Here is a 24,572-nt window from a genome sequence, read left to right as displayed (position 1 = left end):
CCTAATGGGTTGGGTGAGTATGAAATACTCATAGCAGGTAATTTTAATTCTGAATACTAGATACCGGTGTTCTTTGGTGGTTGGGTTTCAATTAACCACACATCTCAAAAATGGTCGAACTGAGGATGTACAAGACTACACTTCATTTACACTCATACATATCATCCTCTGAAGAATTATCTAAAACGGTAGTTACCGGAGGCTAAACAGGAAAAAGAAAGAAAGGTAATTTTAATTCACTATTCTCAAATTACTGCAGTAAAGAAAATTTTTTGTCTTAATTGATACGTCTCAACATAGAACGCTAATTAAGGGTGCGTTTTACATAGATAAAAAACAAGCAAGATTAGTTTTTCTGCAACTTTCTAACCTGTAAAAAAAAACAAAAAAATAATAGAGTACATAAGAACCTCGGTCAATAAAAATAAATTGCTACTGATTGTGGGAGTTAGGTTAAATACAACTAAAAATCTAGCTGTAAGAAACTGATAACTGAACTCGTTTATTTTGAATGTGATGATAACGCTCACGGGAAATCAAGATGAACGAACTTCAGCTGTAATTGAGTATACCTATTGTGAGGCAATGAGAAAAAAAACTAATAAGAATAAATCTGTCAATTAAATTTAATGATTAGCAAGAACAGCAAACAGAAAAAAATACTAGTCGAGAGTGTTAAAAAAATAATATAAGTAAGAGTATATAATCGATTACGTTAAAAAATAAAAATACTTTTAATGTGATTAATTCAACATTAATTTGTAACATTTTAATGTTGTCAGATGAGAAATGTAGCTTTATTATATTACATCAAAGTTGAAATTTAAATTTACTCTTAAAAGAAATAAAGGTTTTAAATGATAATAATTTTTTAAATACGAAAGCCTTTTTTTGGAAAATAAATAATTTTATTTAGTAGTTTTTGACTTATTTAATTAGATAAGTATAACTTCCTAATTAAGAGTTGTTTTTCCTAATCCTTAAATCTCATTCATAAGTCCCTCATTACGAGTGTCAGGTAGAAATTATATTAATTTCGTAGGTAAATAGATTGAAAATTATGAATATCATTATCCAAAATTTGTTATGTTTTTGAAAAAAATTAACGTTCTATACAACTAGTGTAATTATTTTGTTTTGCGTAGTTGGCTGCCTTGCACAAGATCCTCCTTCCCTGGTAGCGTATTTGGTGTTTACACGCTCGTTGTTGCAGGTGAGTAATTTTATTAAAAATTTATTTCTAAGTTTGAAAAATATTGTTTTAGAAAATAAAAAATACCACTACTATAGTAATTTTTGAAGGAATTTTCTAAAAATTACTGCTTGCTTAATTATTATAGTTTCTAAGATAGAAAAATCAAAACGTACACCTTTTTAGGAGTGTGTCTGTTGATGCTTTAAAATGGCGTCTGTCGTCTACAGGATTCCCGCCAATTCATCCCATTGTAAAGAAATTTATTTTGCCTTAATCTGGTTTCTAACGATCTTATTTGATGCGCTGAAATGTTTGTTTTAACTTCAATTTGTAATTTTACTTCCTTATTATTCTGTTTCTGCATGGTATTTCTTGTTTATTGGTTGTTGTATTTTCGCCGGGTGTTGGCACCACTTTGCATAAACTGCTATCAGAGCGTTCGCCGCCTTTGTGTGCTTTATGTTTAATTGGTGTGGTAAGTAGCTGTGTTAGTTTAGTGACTATTTTGTAGTATTTTATAATTTTATTGGTGGTAAAAGTCGCATTTAGCGTACTTTATTAATTTATATTTTTAAAATTAAATTTGTAATTATGTTAATTTTCGCTTGTCTGAATTAATTCATTTGGACTTAGTAGTTTAAGCAGGCGATGGCGTCGGTTAGTTGGTGTGAGGTCTCGTTTCCCGCTGAATATTTTATTGCAGCCTATCAATTTTTTTGTACCTAGTGTAAATATTTTCTTCTCAGTACTATTATTTTACAAATATTAACAGTGTTATATGAAAATTAAATTTTTCAATGTATATTTGGTGTAAATGTTAAACTTCTTAAACTGTGTTTTGTGAGTGTGATTGTTTAAGATCGATTTTATTCCGATTAATTTTCATTACATTCATTCGTAATTTTTAAAATATACTGTTTTTCGTTAAGTGTAGGTGTTAATTGAGTGAACTTCTTTAGTGATGCTCGTTAACTTGAGTCAATAGCTGGTTAGCTAATTAATTTTGGCGCCAATCCATTAAATGTTAGTGAATCCGTGTGTTTAGCTTGTTTTAGTTAGAATGTATATTTCGACTTAACGTATTAACTTTGTTTAGAGCATCTTATTTTTGTTTCGTTTTTTGAAAATGTGAGTTGAGTTTGATTACCCCTTTTTTATTTAGATAATATATATGGTTCCCAGAGGCAGGAAAAGTGACATTTTTAGAAAATCAAGGAAAAATGGAATTTTTGTTAGAAAATTAAGTTTAATAAATGTTAGTTGTTAATAAAGATTTTTTTTTTTTAAATAAGCCAAAATATATTTGATTTACTTTCAAATTGTCTAGAAGTGGGATCCCATTGCCCGGCACATTGTAACTGTGTATCAAGCAGCCATTATCATCTCCTCTTCATACTTACATTCCCTTATTTACATTATTATTTTATATTAAAGGAAGAATATTCCAAATTGCAGTTAATTTTTTCACTGGTGAAATTTTAACAAAAAGTTACCATTGGAAAATGTAAAGGTTGTTAACTGTTTTCTTGGAATTTCTTTGTCATGAATTTTTTTTGTACTTTGGTAATTAAGTGCTTTAAAATGGCATCTATAAAAACTGTTTAATGATCATTATTTAGACATAACTTAAACCCAGAATTTAGTCTGTTGGGGAAGAAGAGTTACGAGGAAAACCCAGAATTCAGTCTGTTGGGAAGAAGAGTTACAAGGAATGTGTATCATTCTTTTTGTGATGTGTGTAAAAACAATTTTGGACTGGGGAAAATGGGCCGAAAGAGAGTAAAGGAAAGCAGCATAATGAAATAATTAAGATAAAGAATTCTCAGCCTTCACTTAAACATTTTTTATCTCCCATTGGTACTTCAACTCAGCAGACTAAAACTTCGATCAGAAGTTGTGAGAACATGGTGGTTGTGATACATGTGTGTGTTTGTCTGAATCTTGTAGTCAGAATAATAGCATTTCAGTAACCAATTATACATTTGAATCCTTGACTTTTATGCAAAATTACTACACAACTCCTTTTTGTTGTAAAGAATGTTTCTAAGTCAGAGATTATGTCTAGTTCTCAATGTTGTACAAAATAAGTTATCCTTAAGTTCATATGAATATGTTGGTGCAATCTTTAAAATTATGTTTCCTGATAGTTCTGTAGCGTCAAAATTTCAGCTTAGAGCTGCTAAATACCCTTATGTTATTAATCATGTTTGCACCATACTTTGATGGCATTCTGCAAATATGTTAGAATTATGACAAAATATTTTTCAAATAAATGTTAATGTTTGTTTTCTATACAAAATAAGGTGTTCTGGTCTAGTTTTCTTATTTGCATTACTATTAGTCACAGTGATTTTAGTTTTCCTTTAAGTTGTGATGGATATATTCTTTGTTAAATTGAAATTATGTTTCTTAACATTTCTATGCAAACCAGATAATTAAATCTTGCTTTTTCTTTACTTTGCAAAATAATGTAGGCTAGTTTTTGTGAAATTTTTTTTAGCAATCTTAGGTGTGCAAGCAAGTTATTTTTAAAAATTGCTTTAGTCAGTTTTTATTTTTTATCTGTTAGTTACCTTGATGTTCGTTTTTATGCAAAAAACTTATTAAATATTGTTTTTTTGTTCAATGTAATTTACTGAAACAGTTTATCACAAAAAATGGCCAAATTTTAGATGTATGTTGTAAAAAAAAAATATTAAAATAAACTTGAATGTAATAATAAATAAAAAAAGGTGTGAGTTGGGCAGCTATGGGTATGGTGGTGGCAGCAAAAAATAAAAATTATACATTTTGTGGAGTAAATGACAATAGCGTAACGAATCAGGAAAATTTTATTAGTCTGTAAAAGTCAGTGAATTTTAAAATACGGTGGGAAACCTGTAATGTTTCCTACTGCCAATAATAAATTTAGTATTTAAAAATTTTAATATTAGTCTAAAATAGTCAAAAAAAGAGTTCTTTTAGCATTTTGCATTTTAGTCTTGACAAATCTTTACAGCAAATTGATTATCCCAAAATTTTTTTTGCACCCAAATTGTATTTACATGAAAGTTACTAATGCCTTTTTCACTTCTAGTGTATTATATGTGCAGTAGAATTTTATCTTTTATCTAATTATATTTTCTTTCATACAAGCTTTGAGTATTCATCTTCCAACTTGATTATTAATATTATATGTAAGATCAAGAATACAATTCCAATTATTTAAAAGTTTGGGAGTTCATCCTTCAAGTGTAATAAATACTTAATTTTGCTACTTATGATGAATTTGAATAAAAGGAAATTGTGACAATGGACTGATTTTCAGTTTTTTAAAGAATATAAAAGAAGAAAAAAATTAACATCTATTTCAAATTGTACTATTATTAATATAAAAACTAATAAAATAATTTTAAATTTAGGGAAAGATAAATATAATTTTTCCTTTTTTTGATAATTAAAATTTGAATACAAAATAGGAAATTAATTGACCCAAATTAAGTATTCCATGTAGAACTTTTGGATTATCAATTGTTCAATCTGTGAAAAAAAGACAGAAAAAAGAATGAAAAAAAGATGGTTATTTTTATGTATTAGACATTATGCCTGTTGCTTTATTTTTTTATTGTGACATATTAAAGCCTATTATTGTATTTCGCTGCTAGAAAGCACCAACCAATGCAAATAAATATTTTTAAGAAATTCTGTTTAATTTTTGGATGTATACTTGTGCCAACTAATTTCTTTACAGTATGAATGTTAGTTTTTGAGAAATAGCTTAGTAATTCTTGAATGATTTATGCACAATTGAGCTTAGTGTTTTGTTGGAATTTACATAACTTGCTCCATTGCAATATGATGTTACCCTGAAAATGAGATGAAATAAAAAATTTTTAACAGTTGGAAATCACTATTACATTGACATATCAAAGTGTGTCTTATAGCAGTCAACTGTAAAGAGATTAAAAAAAAAAGACTAGAGGAAACCTCAGATATTTGTGAAATAAGTCCACATCAGAATAGGAAAGTCGTCAGATTCTTCTCATATCTGTCCTTTAGAGGAATGGATTGTGTAGAATGTAGCGACACCGTTATTTGTTTTGATTGTGTTTTCTGGTCAGAAAATACATCTATTGCATTTTTAAAATAAATTGGGAAAAATTTGTTTAGTTAGCAAATTTTGTCACAGCAGCAATATGAAGTTATTTTTATTCATTTAAATTTTAGCACACCTAAAAGATATTTTATATAAATTTTGTGAGGGGAAAAAATTGAATATAAAGGAATCAGTATGTTGACATATTATATTTGAATGTACAATTTTCATTTAAAGTGTGCCATCGTCATAATCATAAAAAAAGAAGGGACTGTATGTAAATTTTTAAACTCTAATTTGTTTTTTTTTTTTTTTAGGAACCTCACTCAGTCTTGATATTTTTGGATACAACACAATAATTTTAAGACATTTTTATTCTTGAATTTTTTCTGTCTAAATGCAACCATTCAGGAACTTCAACTCATCTCCAGTTGTACTCTTTCATCATTAAGTTCCCAATAAGCTGAACTTAAGTCTAAGATGTAATTTTAAAAAACTTTGTAAACTTTTCTGTATAACTTTTGTTATTGTTGCAGTGGAGTTGTTTCAAGTAACAGTATTTTGATTAACTTTTAAAAAGTACATGTATTTCATCTTCACAGTTTTACAATACTTTTAATTTGGGGTCCAAATTTTGCTTGTCTTGCTCTTGTAAAATAAATTATAAAAAACTGCAACATCGGCAAATTTGTTGTTTTATTTCAATTTATGGAAGTAAATTATAAATGTAATGAGACTTATAAATTATTTTTAATTTTAATAGGAAAAAATATTCAGACAATACCAAAGAAAAAAATTGGCAAATTTTTTATTACAATATAAGAAAAATAAAATAAATTGTACATTAAAAAAAAAAGATGAATAAATTTAATATAGACGTACAAGTTAATATATAATTCAAATTTATGAAAATCAATTTAAATTCATGAAAATCTTAAATTCAACTTTTAAAAATTTGTTATATGATCTTAGATATTGTTGATATGTAAAATTGGAAATGTGTAGCTCCTGAATAGTCGGATTTATAAAATATCATAGAATTGTGTGTTGAAAATGCTAAAAAAATTAGCTGTTTTCTACTAAAAAAATAATATAAGGTTGCCATATTGGAAAAATTGTCGACATTAAGGTACTTTAATGTACTCAAAAATCACGGAATAGTTCTCCAATTAAAGTTTGTTGCTTTTCTACTTTGATATTTCAGTGACACTTATTAGTTTTTTGCGTATATTTTTTCAATTCTGAGGGATTTAAATTTGTTGCTGTTAACTATAAAATATTGACATATTTTCTAATAATGAAAGTGTGTGTTTAGTTTCCTTAGTATGTTCAGTGTAAACCCACTGGGTTGGTCTAGTGGTAAACGCATCTTCCCAAATCAACTGATTTGGAAGTCAAGAGTTCCAGCGTTCAAGTCCTAGTAAAGTCAGTTACTGTTACATGGATTTGAATACTAGATAGTGGATACCAGTGTTCTTTGGTGGTTGGGTTTCAATTAACCACACATCTCAGGAATGGTCGAACTGAGACTGTACAAGACTACACTTCATTCACACTCACACATATCATCCTCTGAAATATTATCTGAAAGGTAAATACCGGAGGCTAAACAGGAAAAAGAAGAGAAAGTTCAGTGTAATTAGATATTTGTTTTTTTTTTTTAATTTTGTCACTAGTTTTATTTTTACAGTTAATTTTTGTAAGAGTGTTTGCATCAATTTGATTTAGGCGTTTTAATTTTATGTATTGGGCAAGTTTTTAAGTTTTAAAAAATAAATTAATTTTTTTGCATTTCAAGTTTTTCATGATTAAAATCTTTACTTTTCTAGCTGTTGTACAGCAGTGCTGTAAATGGATATTGTAGCAATCATCTGATTTTGGGTATCAGATTTTCTGTTCTTTTTTTTCTTTTCAAATGCCAGTGTTAAAAGGTTTTAAGATCCTCCCTTATGAAAGTTTCCAGAAGAATGATGTATACATATGTATATTGGCCTGTATTTTAATGAATATCCCTGGACTGGCTAATCATAAACGTTTTGAAAATGGCTCAAAAAATTTCTATATGGAACATTTATGGCGTTAAATTGCAGACAGAATTATAAAAAAAGGAAAGGGGTAGTTTTTGTCATTTTCAGTTTTTAATTTTTGTTGCATAGTGGTCGTAGAAATTCAGCCTTAGCATATTGAAAGTACTGAGTAGTTAAGAAATTTCATTAAGTCAGTTGAATTTAGATTTGGACTCATAATTTGAAAATTTGTTGATTTTTGACTGATCTGGAAAGCTTGTGGACCAATAAAATTTAATTTTATATAACTTTATATATTTTTTAATGTCAATCTTTTTAAGACCCGTATCCCTCTGTACTAATATAATATATTGATATATAATCCAATTTGATTTACCTAAGTATAGAAATTAAAAAGTAAATAAGATGACACCTTATTTTTTAATAACTTACAGAAGTGCTTTTGTGGTAACCCAAATCTTCAGTTACAATGTTTTTTTTTTTGTTTTAAATGTATATCAAACTACATATTAAAGCCAAACAATTAAAATATACATAAATTTTTGGATAATATATGTAATTTTGTTTTCTTTTATTTTTTATAAAAATTAATTAAAATATAAAATTTTGGGACATTTAATATTTTGATTGTGTTTAATTTGATTAAAATTCATAAAAATAAACTTAATGAATCTAAACATAATAAAATTAGTAATTTGATAAAAATAAGAAGTAATAGTAATAATAACTGTAATTACATTTATAATAGGGATAATAATAATAGTTAAGGTTTAGCTGATTATAGATTACAGGGAGGGAGGTTTTGTAGCAAATGGTGGTTATGATTATTTACATTTCAAAAATGGTTTCGGGATCATTTACAGATACATGTTTTGATTTTCAAAATTTGACAATGTTGACCTTGAAGACAAGGAACAGTAGTTTATTTTGGCTAATGCATTTAAATATAATCTGAATGATAATGATAAGTATAATAATATTAAAAATATTGTAGTTGATTCTGAAATAAGTATTGATAAAGTAAATCCGAATGACAAGAGAACAATTATATATCATTAACAGTAAAATTCATGAAATTAAATGTGAAAATTGACTTGTAAACCAATTTTTAATAATAATAATAATAATAAAGTAATTTACCATTTGAAAAATAAATTAAATAAAAATAGTTGTATTATTTTAAAATTTGATAAAACCAATACATCTGTCGATCATGAATATTAGAAAATAATTTCAAAGAATAAATGACTTCACTAATAAATATTTTAAAATATCCCTCCAGATTATACCCTTTTGAACCAATTGCACCAAAATTAACCGGACTTCCAAAAATACATAAACCTGGTATCCTTATGTGACCTTTGATTGATTTTACAACTGCTTGATCTTATATTATTTTCAAATTAATAGATAAAATACTAAAGATAAAAATGAATTTGGATTACAATTAAATATAAAAAATGGATTTGAATTTGTAAATAAATTAAAAGACCTAATAATTTGAGAAAAAACTACGATGTTTAGCTATGTTATTAGTAATCCTAGCATACCCGTAGACAAAACAATTCACATAATAAAAAACAAATTAATATGCCAACAAAACTACTTTAAATTTGCTGACAAATATTAGACTCAGGAAAAACCTTACCGATGGGGTTCCCTTAGTTAGCCATCATGTCCGAAATCTATTTACAGGATTTTTAAAATAAAATTATTTATGGCATTCATACTCATGATATCATGAGTATGAATGTAGTACCGAAAGTCTTTGATTTCGCCCACTTTCCAACCACAAAAAACTGATCACTGAACGTTGCTCTTATTTGGTGCAAACAGAAAGCTGAGCAGGCATGGTTAACGGCAGGGCAGCAATAATGGAACTAACCTAGCAGCATCAAACCTGCACAGACGTAACAACAGTTCAACCACGCATGCGTCATCTACGCAACACAACAATACTACAAAGATAAACAAAAATATAACTAAATTGCGGATAATAATTGACTTACCCTAGTGTAACATTTAAGCTCCTTTAAAACTGTATGTAAAATGTCAGATTTTTTAAACTTTAATTTTCAAGATTGAAAATCCAACTGTATCAACTACTTACTATTAATGTAACCTACTTACTCTTAATGTAGCTACAAAGAAATCTTTTAAGAAGGAAAGTCCCATGGAATCGGACATAAAAATTATTTTTTTCTTTGTTTATGTGTTATTCTATACTTTATATTTTGACGTGTGATATTATAAATGTTATATTAGCTGTCAAGCAACAGGATTCAATCAAATGACCCGTACCTTTTTTCCTCTTTAAATACAGTATAATCTTAATGATAAAAATGTAATTTGGTCAAGTGGGTCAGTTTAAACCCAAAATATTTTTACTAAGAATTTTAATTTTTTTTCTCTGGTAATTATAATTTTAATATTGCTTATTTTTAAGATAAAACATCATTTGATCAAGGGTGTTAAATTGAACGCAATATTTTTACTGAACGTTTTGATGTTTTTTTGACTTATAATCTAAATATTGCATAATTAATATTTAAGCTGTAAAGTAGTGATTCTCAATCTTTTTATCTCCATGACCCCCTACGTTAAAAAAAAATAAAAAAATACAATGAATATTTCATGACCCCCCCCCCCCCCCCGGAACTCCAATCCCATGAAATGTTGGTAGCAGTGGGTATGGACATATATGAAGTGTACAAACATGAGGCAATTTACAGGTGGGTATGGACATATATGAAGTGTACAAACATGAGGCAATTTACAGGTTTCACCTTGATGTTCCTATTAATGTTTCAATAAGATAAACTTATTGATAACTTAGCCCCAATTAGGCAGCTTTTGAACAGTTTCTTCAAAATGTGAAGAATGTTATTCAATATATAAATATGCTGCTATCCACGAAATGCTGGATGCATTTCATTGTCGCTGTAAATTTCGAGTTTGTATCCCAGATAAACCAGCAAAGTATGGGATAAAATTATACGCGTTTGTAAATGTCCGTACTTTTTACAAAAGTAAACTGGAAGTATATGCTGGGCAACAGCCTCAAGGACCATATTTTATTGAAAATGATGCCAGCAGTGTAGTGTAATGTCTTATTGAACTCAAGACAATACAGGGCGTAATGCAACTGGACAACTACATTACTAATGCCCCTCTTGCAAATGATTTATTTGCAAATCATAGACTGACTGTTGTAGGTATGATTTGCAAGAACAAACCTTAAATCCTGATAAAACTCATTGTTACTGGGGATCATCCTCAGAAATCCTTTATGTTTGCATTTGCAAAACGCTGCAACAAATGCCTACTGACTTTATACGTCCCCAAAAAAGGTAAAAATGTTCTACTTCCAACGATGCATAACGATGATGCTGTTGATGTAACTTCAGGAGACTTGAAACCAGAAGTTGTTGTAATTTTAAAACTCCACAAAGGGGAGTGTGGACGTTATGAATCGCTTGAAAAGTGAGTATGATGTTTCTAGAATCATTAACCAATGGCCCCTAACTTTTGTTCTTCTCCCTGCTGAACACTAGTTCTATAAACTCCTGGATAGTGTTTAGATCAAACACACAAGCCATGTCAAGAAGGAGTTAACACCCAGCTGGCAAAACCCCTGGTGCAGCCACACCTCGTGAGAAGGGCAGCCTTCCTAAACCTTCATGTGACCCTCAAGCAAAAAATACAGTGGGTAGAACAGTTTCCTCCACCACCAAACCGTCAGCGACTACATGGGAGGCCATGCTGTGTCTACTGCCCCGTGTGCAAAAACCGATTTACTCAGTATCATTGTGGCAGCTGTTCATCCCCTATATGTAAAGAGCACTCAGCAAAGACTGTTCTGACTTGTTCCCAGTGTAATGGCTATGTAGAAAATGAATGAAATAAAAAAGAAACATTCAAAATAAATTCATATGTTACAATATTGATTCAGTCAGTGAACTAAATATTTAAATATACAATAATTATGTATTTTATTATAGTTTTTAGATGCCATGAAATGTTGGTAATCATCTTGTTTCCACGATTATAAAAACACAATTACGTTATTTTGAAATGTTCTTTGAAGTTTCAAATTTAATAAATTTTTTAATACACTATTTCAATTATATTTATAAATATAAGTACTGTAAGATAGAGCCAATTAATCACTTTTTAAAACAATAAAAAATTTGTTGCCATTATAAATTGTTTTGAGAAAAAAATCTAGTTTTATTCAGGTATACATCAATGTTAGATAAAGTCTAATGTGCGAGTGATACTGGGTTAATAAACAAATACTTAGGTTATCCACTCGTACTGCTCCATTCTTGCAGCCACTGACATCAATTTTTTTAGTTTTAAGAAGTTACTGGTTTTAGAAATTTCTTGGTTGACTAACTGGAATCCTGTGGCAGATTTTTTTTACCCAAAGCATAAAAAGCTCATTTCTTGATATCTAAGTTTTTACAAAACAATTTTGACTTAGAAAAAATGAAACCAGATAGATTAAATAAATAGTTAACTGGCATAAAACATTCCTCTCTGTGTATTTTTTTAAAATGATTGATCAGTTCTTTATTTTGATATATGCTTTGCTGCCACTGCAGCCGGTGCATTTTTTTTAGAAACATATTTTATGCTGCTGATCATGAATTAGATTGGATCTCAGACCACATGTTTTATTAATTGGACAGCTATACTAATGCACAATTTCTTTCTGAACAAAATTAATTCTTAAATTTTATTATTTTAATAGTATTAAATTTGTTTTTTTTCTGTGGGAATTACTAATTTGAAATTTTGTTGCAGCAGTTAGCAAATTACTTCATCAAAATGTCAGATGATGGTGTAGTTACTGAAAAGAAAAGAGGTGGCCGTCTTGTAAAGGAAAAGTCTGAGGTAATAATGAAGAACATGAAAAACATTGTTATTAAAAACATTATTTTATTTATTTTTAATTTAATTCCTGGTAGCCTTTCTATAAAATTTAAAAAAATAATTAAAAATTAGATTAATGAATTTTTCAACAAACATAATTGATAGTGGACAGTTTGGAATTTCAGTTTAAAATGTGTACTGAGAGTGCATTAATTTATTTCCATGTAACTTATAAAATGTTTAAACAACAGAAGAAAACTGATTTTCAAAATTTGTCCAAAGCCTTTATTAATCTTGCTCTACAATCAACCTTTAAATAGGATTGAATGATTTGGTATTATGGTGCACAGCAATTATTCAAAAATGAATATAAATGGTACCTCTGCAAATGTTTACATCACATGTAATTAATATAACTTTCTTCTGCCTTAAGAAACAAGACTGCTCTTTTATTGCTGTTATATGTTAATGACGTTTAAAGATTAATATTTGTAAATTGTAAAATAGTATCCTATACTGATAATATGCCCCTTAAGTTGAGCACAGCAATCATCCTCTGTTTTCACTGTTGCAGGAAAAAGTGCTGCCATTTAAAAAAAAAAAATAAACAAACTTTTAAGTTTTAATGCAAGTGAAACATAATATTTTCAGTAAATTCTGTAACACTAAACCTTAATAAATACATTGAAATTCAATGTAAATATATACACCAAAATTCACGCCATAGGAAGAGTTTCTTTCTTTCTGGTTTATAATAATTTAAGATGGAACGAGCATGTCATGGTTTTATATAATAAATAAAAATTTGTTTGGATAAATTTTTAAGCTGAGGAAAATTTTACGCCTAAAAATTGGAGAATTGTTTATATGGCTTTAATTAAACCTATTCTGCAATACAGTATTGTAATTCAGGCTAGTACATTAGGATACATTGTTTATTCAGCAAAAACAACTTAAATAGGTGTACATATATACCTACCTAGGTGTGTATATACCTACATTATAGCAGTTATTAAAAATTTTTTTTAAATCTGTTGTGATAGTGATACGTGAATTAAATATAAAAAATCTATTAAGTAATTTTCAGGTTTGAAACAGTTCTAAATTAAAATTTGCAGGTTAAAAGTAAATACTGTTCAACATTTTATGTTATAATGTTACTCTGAAGACAATTAGCTTGCCAATTAGTACCAGATTAATTAATATTATTCCTAACAATATTTTAAATATACAATTAAAACGATTATAAACCGACAATAGAGTTCATAAGTCTTTATTTCTGACAATTTTACTATTCGAAAGATGTTTTTATAAAAAATTATAGCTTTATATTTAAAATTTCAGTTTAAAAAAAATTAAAATCAATTAAGAAGTATTTTGGTGTGCAAGAGCAAAAAAGAAAGAAGAAAGTTCATGTTAAAAAATAATTCAACTTCATAACTGTGATAATTGTACAAGATTTCTAGTGATGGTGCCATAGATTTATTTAATATCTGTTTGTTACTCTATAAAATATTATTTATGATCTTGTTTGTAAATTTTATATTAATTCTCTATTTTTGACAAATAAAGTTATTGTAATTATAATACTGCATATTAAGAGACTATTCAACCGATGTTAACTGGTGCAGTATCAGTGATAATAGAGCATTCAGTTCACGCATTGGCTCCAGCAAATCATCAAGGAACTTAATAAAATAATGAAATTTTATGATTAAACATAAAATCTTTCTAGGATAGAATAGGTGCAGACATTAAACATTTTTTATGTATTATAGCTTTTGGCAAATGACCCCTTTGGTTAGTATGTGTGGGGCATGTACACACTTGCCAGGAAATTACAATTTATAAAACTCACATATATATGTTTTTGTTGAAGAGTGTAGTTTTGTGTGTTAATGAATATATATTTAAAATTCATTACACTGCGGTATCAAGTGTGTACTTATGTAGAATTGGTAGTGATTCTTGAGTAGTTAACATCTGTATAAAAGTTTCATAAATAAGTTAGGAAATGTATATACTAGTTTGTAATTATGTAATGATAAATATATTATTCATCAGTTTTTGCATGTGAGGGTTATAAATGATCTGTTTGATTACAAACTTCAATAACTCGTGTTTAATAACACTCAGATTCATGAATGTAGCATCAACAGAAAGGGAACTAAAAGTTTTGTATTACATTTGGATCACATCACGTGTAGTCACTATGACATTGAGCACAACTCCCTGTGTCACACAATACACATCGAGCTTGTTCAATTCCTGTCATACACATGACATGGGATGATCCACTAATACAGTAGCCTCTGTCTGAACATGAAAATCCTGGATATTTAGTGGTAAAGGTGGCTGATATACTTGTTGGATAAACCCCTAGAGAAAAAAGTCACAGTGTAAGGTCAGTGCAAATGTATCTCGTCACAGCCCGCACGCCCATTCCTTCTCTTTGATAGTTGCCTATTCAGCTCTTGTCTGATGACATCTAAGTGGAAATGGGGTGATGCCCCATCATGTTGAAAAATTAAGCTTTTGATATCTGTTTCAGTTGTGGATTTCTGCAGACTGTATACAAAACTCTCTCACATGCACTCGCCTGCTGGTAGATGGCCCATTGACTTTCACTCTTTGTTTTATAAGCAGAATACTGCTTCACTAAATTTCCTTTTAAAGTTATGTTGCACAGCGATAACAAACTGGCAGACATTAAAATACAGCACATAAAGTGCCTTCCTGTTTTCGTTGGCAGCCATTTTCTCTCCTGTCGCCCTAATGACAAAATGAATAACTACACAGCAACTTTACCAAACAGAAAATCTGAGTTTTTCTTTCCATTGATGCTACTTTCATGTTTCTAGAGTTATTAAATGTGAGTTATTCAAGTTTATAATCTGAAAAATCATTTGTAATAAATAACCCTGCGCTTATAAAGCTCTTAGAATTTATCCTATAATTATTCTAAAAATTTTTTATTTGATACTCTCAGTTATGCTTTAGATAACAATTTTTTACCACCTATACTTGGATTTAAAAAAAAAAATTTTTATCCTTTAGAAATATAATTTTCTTAAAATTTTGATTTATTAAATGGATTAATTATTTCTATTGACAATAGTTAGAGATGTTTTTCATTATTTGCTTATACTCATTTCAAAGATCAAATTTATAAAATTTTGGTAAGTGGAAATATTTCAGAAAAATTTTCTGAACTTTAAAATGAATTGGAATTTAGAATAGAATTTATGTTAAATGAATTAGAAAAACAGATATATTTTTTTACATGAATTTAAAAAAATAATTATAATTTGAGTGATGTCAGTGAAGTCAAATATTGTTGGTTTTTTATTTTATTAATGATATTGAATGTATTTAAATCTGACTATCTATTTATAACATGTGGATAATGATATATACTGACTATATTTTGACTTATAATTCTGCAGCTCCTGATCAGGTTTTAAGGATTGAAAATATTTATCATGTTTTAAAATGATGAGTGTCAGATCTGTATATACAGGAATTTGTACTACGTTAAACAAGTTAATCACTTTTTTTCTGATTATAAAGCTGCAGTGTTATCAGAACAAAATTAAACAATTAGATTCATTACAGACATTCTGGGTAGGTTAGATAATGATGGTTAATAATTTTCAGTGATGAAGCTTCATTTTGTATATTGGGGCAAGCCATTGATGTATTGTTCAAATTTGAGGTTCACCACCTATTATCAACCAAAAAGCGTTGTTGGTCCTTTCTTTTTACTGAAAAAACTAAACAAGAAATAACTTCCTCGATCTATTAAGAGGGGTATACAGGTTCTGAATATGCGAGAATTCAATCCAGTTAAATGGGTTCCTCTAAATTTGTGTGGGATTACCTGAATAAAACATTTACTTAATAGTGGATCAGACAAGAACAGTGGTTTCTATGAACCTGGATTCTATGTTCTCTAGAACTTACCCTAATGAATTAATCACTTTTTCGGGTTATGCTAATACAATTGTTCTTTATTCAAATAAGAAATTTGGATGGTTTGGGAGAACAAATCACTAAAGCCATTTCATCTATCTCATTGGTTGTTCTGTCATGTATGCCAAAATATTGAAAATTGTTATGATGTCTGCTGGGCAACTAAAGGAATGCATAAAAAAATGTACAGAATGTGTAAGATTTTGAAACTGAGTTTTTGATCACTTTAGCATATACTTGTCATGCATTGTTCCAAAACAGTGACTGAAACCCTCATATTTATTTTATGGACATTCTGTGTTAAAGATTCAGACTATTTGTTTAATACTCAGAAATAGTTGGTGGGGGAATTCAATGTTTTTCCAAAGGATAAGGAACAAATATAGAATCCAATTAATTATTAAAAATCAAATTTTACAATTATTGGGTCCTAAATATGCTTTATTTTTTAATCGTGATTGGTATTGATGTTAAATAGAGATGAGGGAGTGAGTAGTGCTCAGGCTTAAAAATTAAAGGATAGGTTAAACAGAAGTTTGTATTATGCTGGGTCTTCTTCCATTCTTTTAAATGTGCCTTTTTTAAAGGCTTATGTTTGAACACTTCATTAGTTATAAGTATTCTTCGATTGTCATATTTTATCTTATAAGTTCATTTCTGATTTTGAGTTGTCTCTTAAGGACTCTAAAGAAACAAAAAAGCGGGGAAGAGCTGTTGTTGAGAAGGAAGAAAAGAAGGATAAGAAAGAAACAAAAAAATCGCAGGAAGATGATGTTCCTGCGAAGAGAGGCAGAGGAAGGCCCAAGGGATCTGCAAAGAAACTCAGTAAACCTAAGGTAAATATTTTGTAAATTTAATCTGATTTGATATTTTTAAATTATTTTACTCGGGCTCCCAGTTTTAACTTAGTGAAAACGTACATGATCAGCAGTTAGGTCTGTATTTTTTGTATCATTCTTTTTCACACTTTACTTGTGACCACATTCACCAATTTTGAATATAAATTCTGTTATCATTATTACTTACTGTTTATGCAGAAAATATATGCACACGAGCTTAAATTAAAGCCTTAAAACACCATTCACCCGATTTCAAAGCAAGTCACATTAAAATTTATATTGCTTTATTCTGCGTTTGGAAAACCATAAATAAAATGTATATAATTTATTTTTATATTGTTTAAGGGCAGCAGTCTGCCTATCTGTTATAATGCACAGTTAGGAATGCATATCTCAGGAAGTATTGGAGAGAATTCCAATCACGTTTTTTTTTTTTATATTAACCTTACCATTTTTTCTGTTAAACAGCCTTTTCATCAGTTGGTCATATAATTTTTTTAAATTATTTTTTGAAGTATCTTCTATTACACGTTTTAGGAAAAAATATCAAAATTTCTCCACATCTAATCAATAGATTTACAAATGCATATGTCTTAATTTTACTCTATATGTGGCGAGTATGCCATAAAAAATTGAAGTAAAAATCTTGAAGGTTTGCCAAGATGTGTTCCTAAATATGAAAAAAATTATGGAAAATGAGCGTTAAAATATATGAAGTAATGAAATTAAACTAACTATTAGTGTAATTCCCTGCTGCGTAAGAGGGACTAACAAGATCTTCAACCTCAAACTGATCTAAATCTCTTCTTGGTTGTGACCATTTCAGTCTCAATTTTTTCTGAAGAATTTGGAAGTACTTTTCACTTTTGATGACAAGGAAAATCTGACTTTTTCATCGCCTGTACAAGATGCTTTCCTGCTTCTAATACTTGTTCTTCCATGACTTGCAACTTCACTTTATTACTCATTATATATACTACCTTGTATAGATAAATACAAACCTAAGGGTTTTCAACGCTGCATTAACATCCAATTGATTTCTTTGTTTGATTTTTATTACTGACGTAGTTGTAGAAAAAGTTTTTTTCACATAAATAGGAAGTCAAAAAAACAACCAGCATTTTGATAGCTTTATAACAGAGGGATGGGTATTCTTTATTGAGAGATATCCAGAATTGAGACTGATTGCATTTTATGTCTGGACCCAAGAGTAATGTCAGAAGACAATTTGTTTAGTTTTTCTTGTCATGAAGATAAAGTGCACATGAATCTACATCTTTCACAAAAAGTTTATTAATCCAGAGGTTACCTTTACGTTGATCTTCAGTTTCAGGGAAATAATGAATTAATTATCATTTTCAGCTAACACCCCTAAATGTTGGTTTATTATGTTGAATGTGACATTTTGATTATTGTCATCAGAAATCTCCAAAAAGTGGAAACATTTCTACTCTTGTACCTGACTATCCCAAAGCCAGTTTCTTTTTGAACGTCTTCATTTTGTTTCTAAGTGTAAAAATATTCATATAAGATCCCTTAAGAGAAATTTTAAGTTTGTTAAGAAGGCTAAATATGTCTGCCATATATACAAACTTTAGCCAGCCATTCCTCATTCAATACATTATCTACTAAGTCAGATTTTTGCTCTAGTAGGAACTGCATCACTTCTTCCCCCAGTTTGAAAAGATGTGCAAGAATTCTTCCTCTTGATAACCACCTCACTTCTGCATGGAGTAAAAGATTGTGGTTTGAGTCAATACTCCCACAAAAAGTTGTAAGTAGCCTGGAATTCGTAGATCGACTACAAATTTATTTAATTATCTTCTCTGCATCAATCATCACTGTATTGTAATTCAGAGGAAAGCCTTGCCACTAGGTTGTTCCCGGTGGATCATGCAGTGAGTGAACAAAGCTTCTGGGTGCACAACCTTTATTTTTGTAACTACTCCTGATTGATGGCCAGTCATGCTAGCAGTCTTGTCTGTACACACGCCAATGTATTTGCTCTAGCCTAAGCCCTGAGCTTGAACATGCTCATTAAGGTTATTTATTAAATATCTCTGAACTGGTGGCCTGTCCAGGTAAGTTAAAGTTCTTCCTGTAAGTCTTTATCACTAATGAAGCAAAGTAAGATAGGATGGTTACTCATGTCAGTTGATTCAAATTGAATCGCAAAATATTTTGATTTCTTGCATTTCCTCTCTATAATTTGTTCCCTTCTGTAACTTGTATTTCTATGTTGGTAGCCATGTCAACAATTCTCATTATAGTGTTATTTGAAAGCGGTATAGAATCTAGTTTTTTTAGCTGCTTGAAGATCTAAAATTTCTTGTATGATATCTAAAATGCAAGGCTTCACTAACTTTTCCCCAATTGTGTTCGGTTTTTACCTACTTGAAGATACCAAATAAGATGCATAAAGCTGAGATTTGTCCACTAGTCATCATTTTTATATGATGCTTTGAGATGAAATTTGATTATTTAATCATACAAAACAATCCAGTGACTTATCAGTATAGTATGTATACCTTGAATGCAAATGACGAGTTGGTTTGGATGGTTTCATAGCAACATTTGAAAGAATTTTGTGACGCACTACACAAAAAGGCCTTGGCAATTATTTCAAATTAGGATGTATATTTAATATGTTCTCTTTTGTGTTTATGTATTTAGATTTGTATATGTGGAAAGTAGTTGAGGGTTTAAATAACCTTAGAAAGGACATATAAACTTTTTAATTTTTTGTGTACTGGAACCAGTCTGCAGACCAGTAATTGGGAAACACTGGTTTACATTGCAATTTTTTGTTTATTGGAGAGAGTTTTTATAAATATGTGTACCAAATATTATTTACAATTTCTCAATCCGATCTTGAGGTTTACGTCTTTGTTTTAACCAAAGTTATGAACAGAAAGAAAGCAAAGATAAAATTTTTCTTTTTGATATTTTTATAAAAAAAATTTTTTTTTTAATTTGCATCTGGCTTATATTTTTCCATTCTGTTTAATTAAGTCTAAAAAAAGATAGTTTAAAAGGAGAAAATTTATTGATTTGTTAATATAGTTCATTTTTGTAATAAAGGAAATATGAGTTACATAATGTACTTTTGTTAGCCTGAGATTATAGAATTTCATTGATGTGATCAACCATCCCATTCAGGTCATGTTGAATTTGGCACTTTTTCATGTTTTTGATATAAAAATCAAAATAAGCAGTTAAACAAATTCCATCACAATGTTTGTACGAATGGTTTAATGTTAATGGTTTTTTTGTCATGTAATTTTATCTAATTATATCGGAAGCATTTTATTTAGGTAATTTTTTAAAAACCTTACATTGAAGTAAATCTTTTTTTTATAAAACCTCTGATTTGGGCATCACCATTTATCCATAATTGGCCAAATAAATGTTTATGAGTGGAAAAACATTATTTTTATCAATTAAATGTTATATTGGATGTTTACTTCCAATGGATACTGAAAAAAAGGTTGGCTGCACTCGAGATTTTGGTAATAAGTTTTTCTCATTTGTTAGAACAGTAAAAATACACTTTCAAATCATAATTTCACGTAAAAAATCACAATACTGTTTCCTATTTTGGGGAGGGGTTTTAATTTGCCATAGTTTAAGTTTCCATCAGAGAAAGGATTAGAGATAATAGTTTTGATCAAAGTCTGTCACTTTGGGAAATTAGAAGTTGTTTAGTTTTTCTCAAAAGAAATCAACAATATTGAATTTACAAAGAAATTCTTGAACACAAATTTAAAGAAAATAGAATTATTTTTAATTTGTATTTCAAAATATAGAAAAAAAACCAGCTATTTTAAAGGAAAAAGGTGTATCTATAATATTTGTATAAAAGGTCTTTAAACTTTGACACGATACCTTTGCATTAGATCAGAAATTTCCTATCAGGATCTGTACCATCTGAATTATTTTTTATAATATAACGCTGTATGGGGAAAAGTTTTAGAAGTTTCTTACATTCCCAAAAAACATCCTTATTATAACTTAGAAGAAGCTTAAATTGTTGAAAATAATGATGAAAACTGCCATTTCTGTCGCTTTTAAAGACAAAAAGCTAATAAGATATTACAAATTGTTAAGAATTTAAAGCCCTATCAATTTTAATTAAAGAATGTTTTTGAACTGAGGCTTTAAGAGGTTATTTGTAAAAATGTGTCTTCAAACATTAAAAAAGCTTAATACTTCAAAGGTCTAAAACTTTCAATTAATGATTGTACAAAGATGTGCAAAAAGTGCTTATTGGGAGAATTTGATCTAATTTTCAGACAAAAAGTAGTTTACCAGGATTTATAATTTTAAGTTATTAAAAGAAACCGGTAGTTTTACCCTTCTACACGTAATAATTTTAATATTTTCTATCAGGCACTTCGGATTCAACAGTTTCTTAAATTACATGCAATAAAAACCATTTTCACAGAGTTGCTTTATGCTCCTAAGTAGTTCCTTATTATACTACTTAGTTTATGCCAGTTTTACTGTGCTATGAGTGACATTCAATAATGGAGGCAAAAGACAAGAGCAGAAAAACTATTTTAAAAAAATAAATAAACTGTCTGATGTTCAAGTTGGCACACCTGATATTGAAAATATCAGCTGAAAAGAATTTTCTGAATTATAACTTTTATTGTTTATTTCAAAATGTATGCTCTGCTTGAAACGTGTACGGTAGAACAGTTTGCTATGATAAAATTTTTATTTTCTGAAAGTTTTAAACTTGCTGAAATTCATTTGTGAGAGGGGGTCTTATCCATTATTGTATTCCTATGGTAATTTTAGGTAGTTTGTTTTTAAATGAATGGATGAAAAAGATTCTATTGATATTCTTTTGTAATTATGTATATTTGTTTGTTATCAGTTATTATGAATCTTGTCGTAGATTATTGTTTATCGGAAGTTCAATGATTATTCAATTAATAATAATACCATTTGTTTTGGGCGGTCGTTGTTTTTTTTTATAGATATATTATTAAATATGATTGTGCAAAATCGGTCTTGATAAGAAGCCCATGGTGGAGTTTATGTAACAGCTTGGTATTCTATACGCGAATGAACATCATGATTAATGGTCACGTAATGAAGTGAAGTTTAACTTCAAAAAATTGAGGTAGAATACAGTAAGGGATAAGACCCCCAACTGTGAATATTAAAACATTATGGTAAAAAGTAAATTAACTGCAAATTTGTATAAGTGGATCAAACTGTTTAAATTGAAAAGAATAGGTGTCACCAATTTTCATTGAAGCAGAAGACTGGTAGAGATTTTTGACTGATAGCAAAATCTCATTGATGATCTTTTTCCTGTATATATATATATATATATACACGCATACACACAAATTTTTGAGATTGCTGAAAATTGTAGTGCGAGTATCGGTGCTGTCCATTCCCTTACCCTCAGTAGGTTGAATTATCGTAAAACATGTTTAGTTAAGAGCCGGTTGATTTAAAAAGGACACTAGAATTCACAGTTGTACAGAGCTTAAAAAATGATTTTTAATGGAATTAGTGCTTTTTGGATCACATAAAAACATGTTGACCTTGAAATCTTATCATTTTGAGCAGGAGGATGGAGTGGAAACAGATTTGGGTTTTCCTGCCAGGAAAAATCTCTAAACGTACAGATAAGCTGGTAAAGTGATGGTAAATGTGTTTTACCTCAATTTATTGAAATTATTTAGAATATCAACATACAGTCAACAGCGAGTACTATGGTGTGCAAGATGATAAAATGAAACCCACAATAAGAAAGAAACGTTCAAATGTGTAATTCATTTGTATAACGCAGTACCTTACCGCTTAAAAGACAGGAAGCTATTTAAAAGTCAGATCTGAAGGTGTCGCTGCATCCACCTTATGGCCCTGATCTCATACTTTTTTTTGTGTTGATTTAAGCCCTCAAAGAGCTTTTGGATGACACCAAAGTCTGACAACAATGAGCAGTACAAGAACTTTTGTTTAGTGTTTAGCCTCTGGGAATCGCCATCAAGATATTACTTCAGAGGATGAATGAGGATATGTATGAGTGTAAGTGTTGTCTTATACAGTCTTAGGTCGACCATTTCTGAGATGTGTGGTTAATTGAAACCCACCCTCCAAAGAACACTGGTATCCATGATCTAGTATTCAAATCTGTATAAAAGTCTTTACTGGGACCTTAATATCAGAACCTCTCGACTTTGAAATCAGTTGATTTGCAAAAACATGTTCACCTCTAGACATGGGTCTAACAAAAATCACTTAGGCAGGGTAAACTGGAATAATAAATTTACAGATAGATGGGGCAAATGCTTAAACATGATCAGGGAATATGTTCATAAGTTTTCATTGCCATTGAATAAATGACTTTTCTATAGTTGTTTGTTTGTCTTTTTCATTATTGATGACCTATGTATATAATTTTTATGATTTTAAGTTTTGCTAATAGATTCATTAATCTTTTAACACTAATATTTGAATATGAAAAAAATGCAAATAAGTTTTTATTGTCAGGTGAAGTCAGGAAGAGGGCGTGGACGACCTAAGAAGGATGAAAAAAAAGCAGAGTCGGCTGATGAAGATGAAGAGAATGGTGAAGAAGAGGAGGAAGAAGAAGAAGAAGATTAAGTGAATAATTTTCCTGGTTATTGTTAAGACTAAAAAAAAAGCAACAGGCTAATATTATTAATGTTGATGTGTAATCAATCATCTGTTGTCACTGAAGATAATTTATTTCAGAATTTTGTGTTTTCCTTTTTGTTTATATATAATTATATATGTGTGAAGTATGAGTTCTACCATCGGATAGTTGTTAAAGAACCGGTGAAGTTTTTGGTGGAAGCTATTTTTACCAGAAATAAATGATTTTCACTAAAAACAATCGTCATCACATTAGTGTTGTATACATGTATCTTAAAAGATGTGTTTATTTTTAATTAACTTGGATGTACAGTTCTTTTAGAAGTTGTTAGTACCAATTAAAAAAAAAAAAATACGGTAATTTGGAAAGTATGATACAAGTAAAAGTCTGTTGCTGAACGAATTCAAAAGTAATGTTTTCTTTAACTCTTATATTAGACAACTGACAATTTATACCTTTTTTTTAAGTGTGTGTGTGTATGTAATATATTTTTTATGTGATTTTTATGAAAATTAGAGTTAAGATTAGGTCGTTTAAAAATGTCATTTTTTATTTTTATTTTTTTTTTATTTGGATCTGATAAAGTGTTACTGTTTCAATTTATGTATAATTATATTTTTAAATAATTTTATTTGTCAGTAGTGCTTGGATTATTAAAATGGTATACAATTTGTCACGATTGCATTGGTTTTTTAAATTTTAAATTAAAAAGAGAACAGTTATCCTTTGTTATGGAGTAACTGTTTTTTTATTTTTTTCTTAATAGAATTCTTGTATTGTTTTATTAATGGAATTTGTTAAATGTAAAGCCTTTTTTTTGTAGTATGGAAAAATCAGTATTAATATTAAATAAATAATGCTCAGTTAAAATTTTGATTAACGTGTTTTGTTTGATCTTGTCTTTTTATTAATCTGTCTCCATAGGTGCATAAAATTGTCATTG

General features: G+C 29.0%; 1 protein-coding gene across 5 annotated transcripts; it reads left to right on the top strand.

Annotated features, from left to right (window-relative positions):
* Positions 1–1,150: 1,150 nt before the first annotated feature.
* LOC142334450 (uncharacterized) lies at positions 1,151–24,505 on the top strand. Of its 5 annotated transcripts, none has more exons than XM_075382468.1 (4): positions 1,151–1,213; positions 12,107–12,196; positions 16,828–16,983; positions 23,503–24,505. In XM_075382468.1, the coding sequence occupies exons 2-4, from the start codon at positions 12,131–12,133 to the stop codon at positions 23,614–23,616; spliced, it is 336 nt and encodes a 111-aa protein (XP_075238583.1). In that variant the 5' UTR covers positions 1,151–1,213; positions 12,107–12,130; the 3' UTR covers positions 23,617–24,505. The 5 variants fall into 5 exon arrangements, with proteins under 5 accessions (XP_075238583.1, XP_075238581.1, XP_075238582.1 ...); XM_075382466.1 differs by having other exon boundaries at positions 16,816–16,983; XM_075382467.1 differs by having other exon boundaries at positions 1,166–1,213; positions 12,110–12,196; positions 16,816–16,983.
* The last annotated feature ends 67 nt before the right edge of the window (positions 24,506–24,572 follow it).

Source organism: Lycorma delicatula, chromosome 1, assembly GCF_047948215.1.
Source record: "Lycorma delicatula isolate Av1 chromosome 1, ASM4794821v1, whole genome shotgun sequence".
In the NCBI taxonomy this organism is placed as follows: Eukaryota; Metazoa; Arthropoda; class Insecta; order Hemiptera; family Fulgoridae; genus Lycorma; species Lycorma delicatula.
The sequence above is the reverse complement of the archived record's forward strand: the minus strand, read 5'-3'. Positions and strand labels throughout refer to the sequence as shown.

What these genes read in the sequence shown, in the direction of transcription:
- LOC142334450 (XM_075382466.1), top strand. Translation starts at nt 12,131, where the DNA reads ATGTCAGATGATGGTGTAGTTACTGAAAAGAAAAGAGGTGGCCGTCTT. An exon ending in TTGTAAAGGAAAAGTCTGAG is followed by an intron (nt 12,197 to 16,815) that starts GTAATAATGAAG and finishes TCTGATTTTGAG; the next exon opens with TTGTCTCTTAAGGACTCTAA. An exon ending in AGAAACTCAGTAAACCTAAG is followed by an intron (nt 16,984 to 23,502) that starts GTAAATATTTTG and finishes TTTTATTGTCAG; the next exon opens with GTGAAGTCAGGAAGAGGGCG.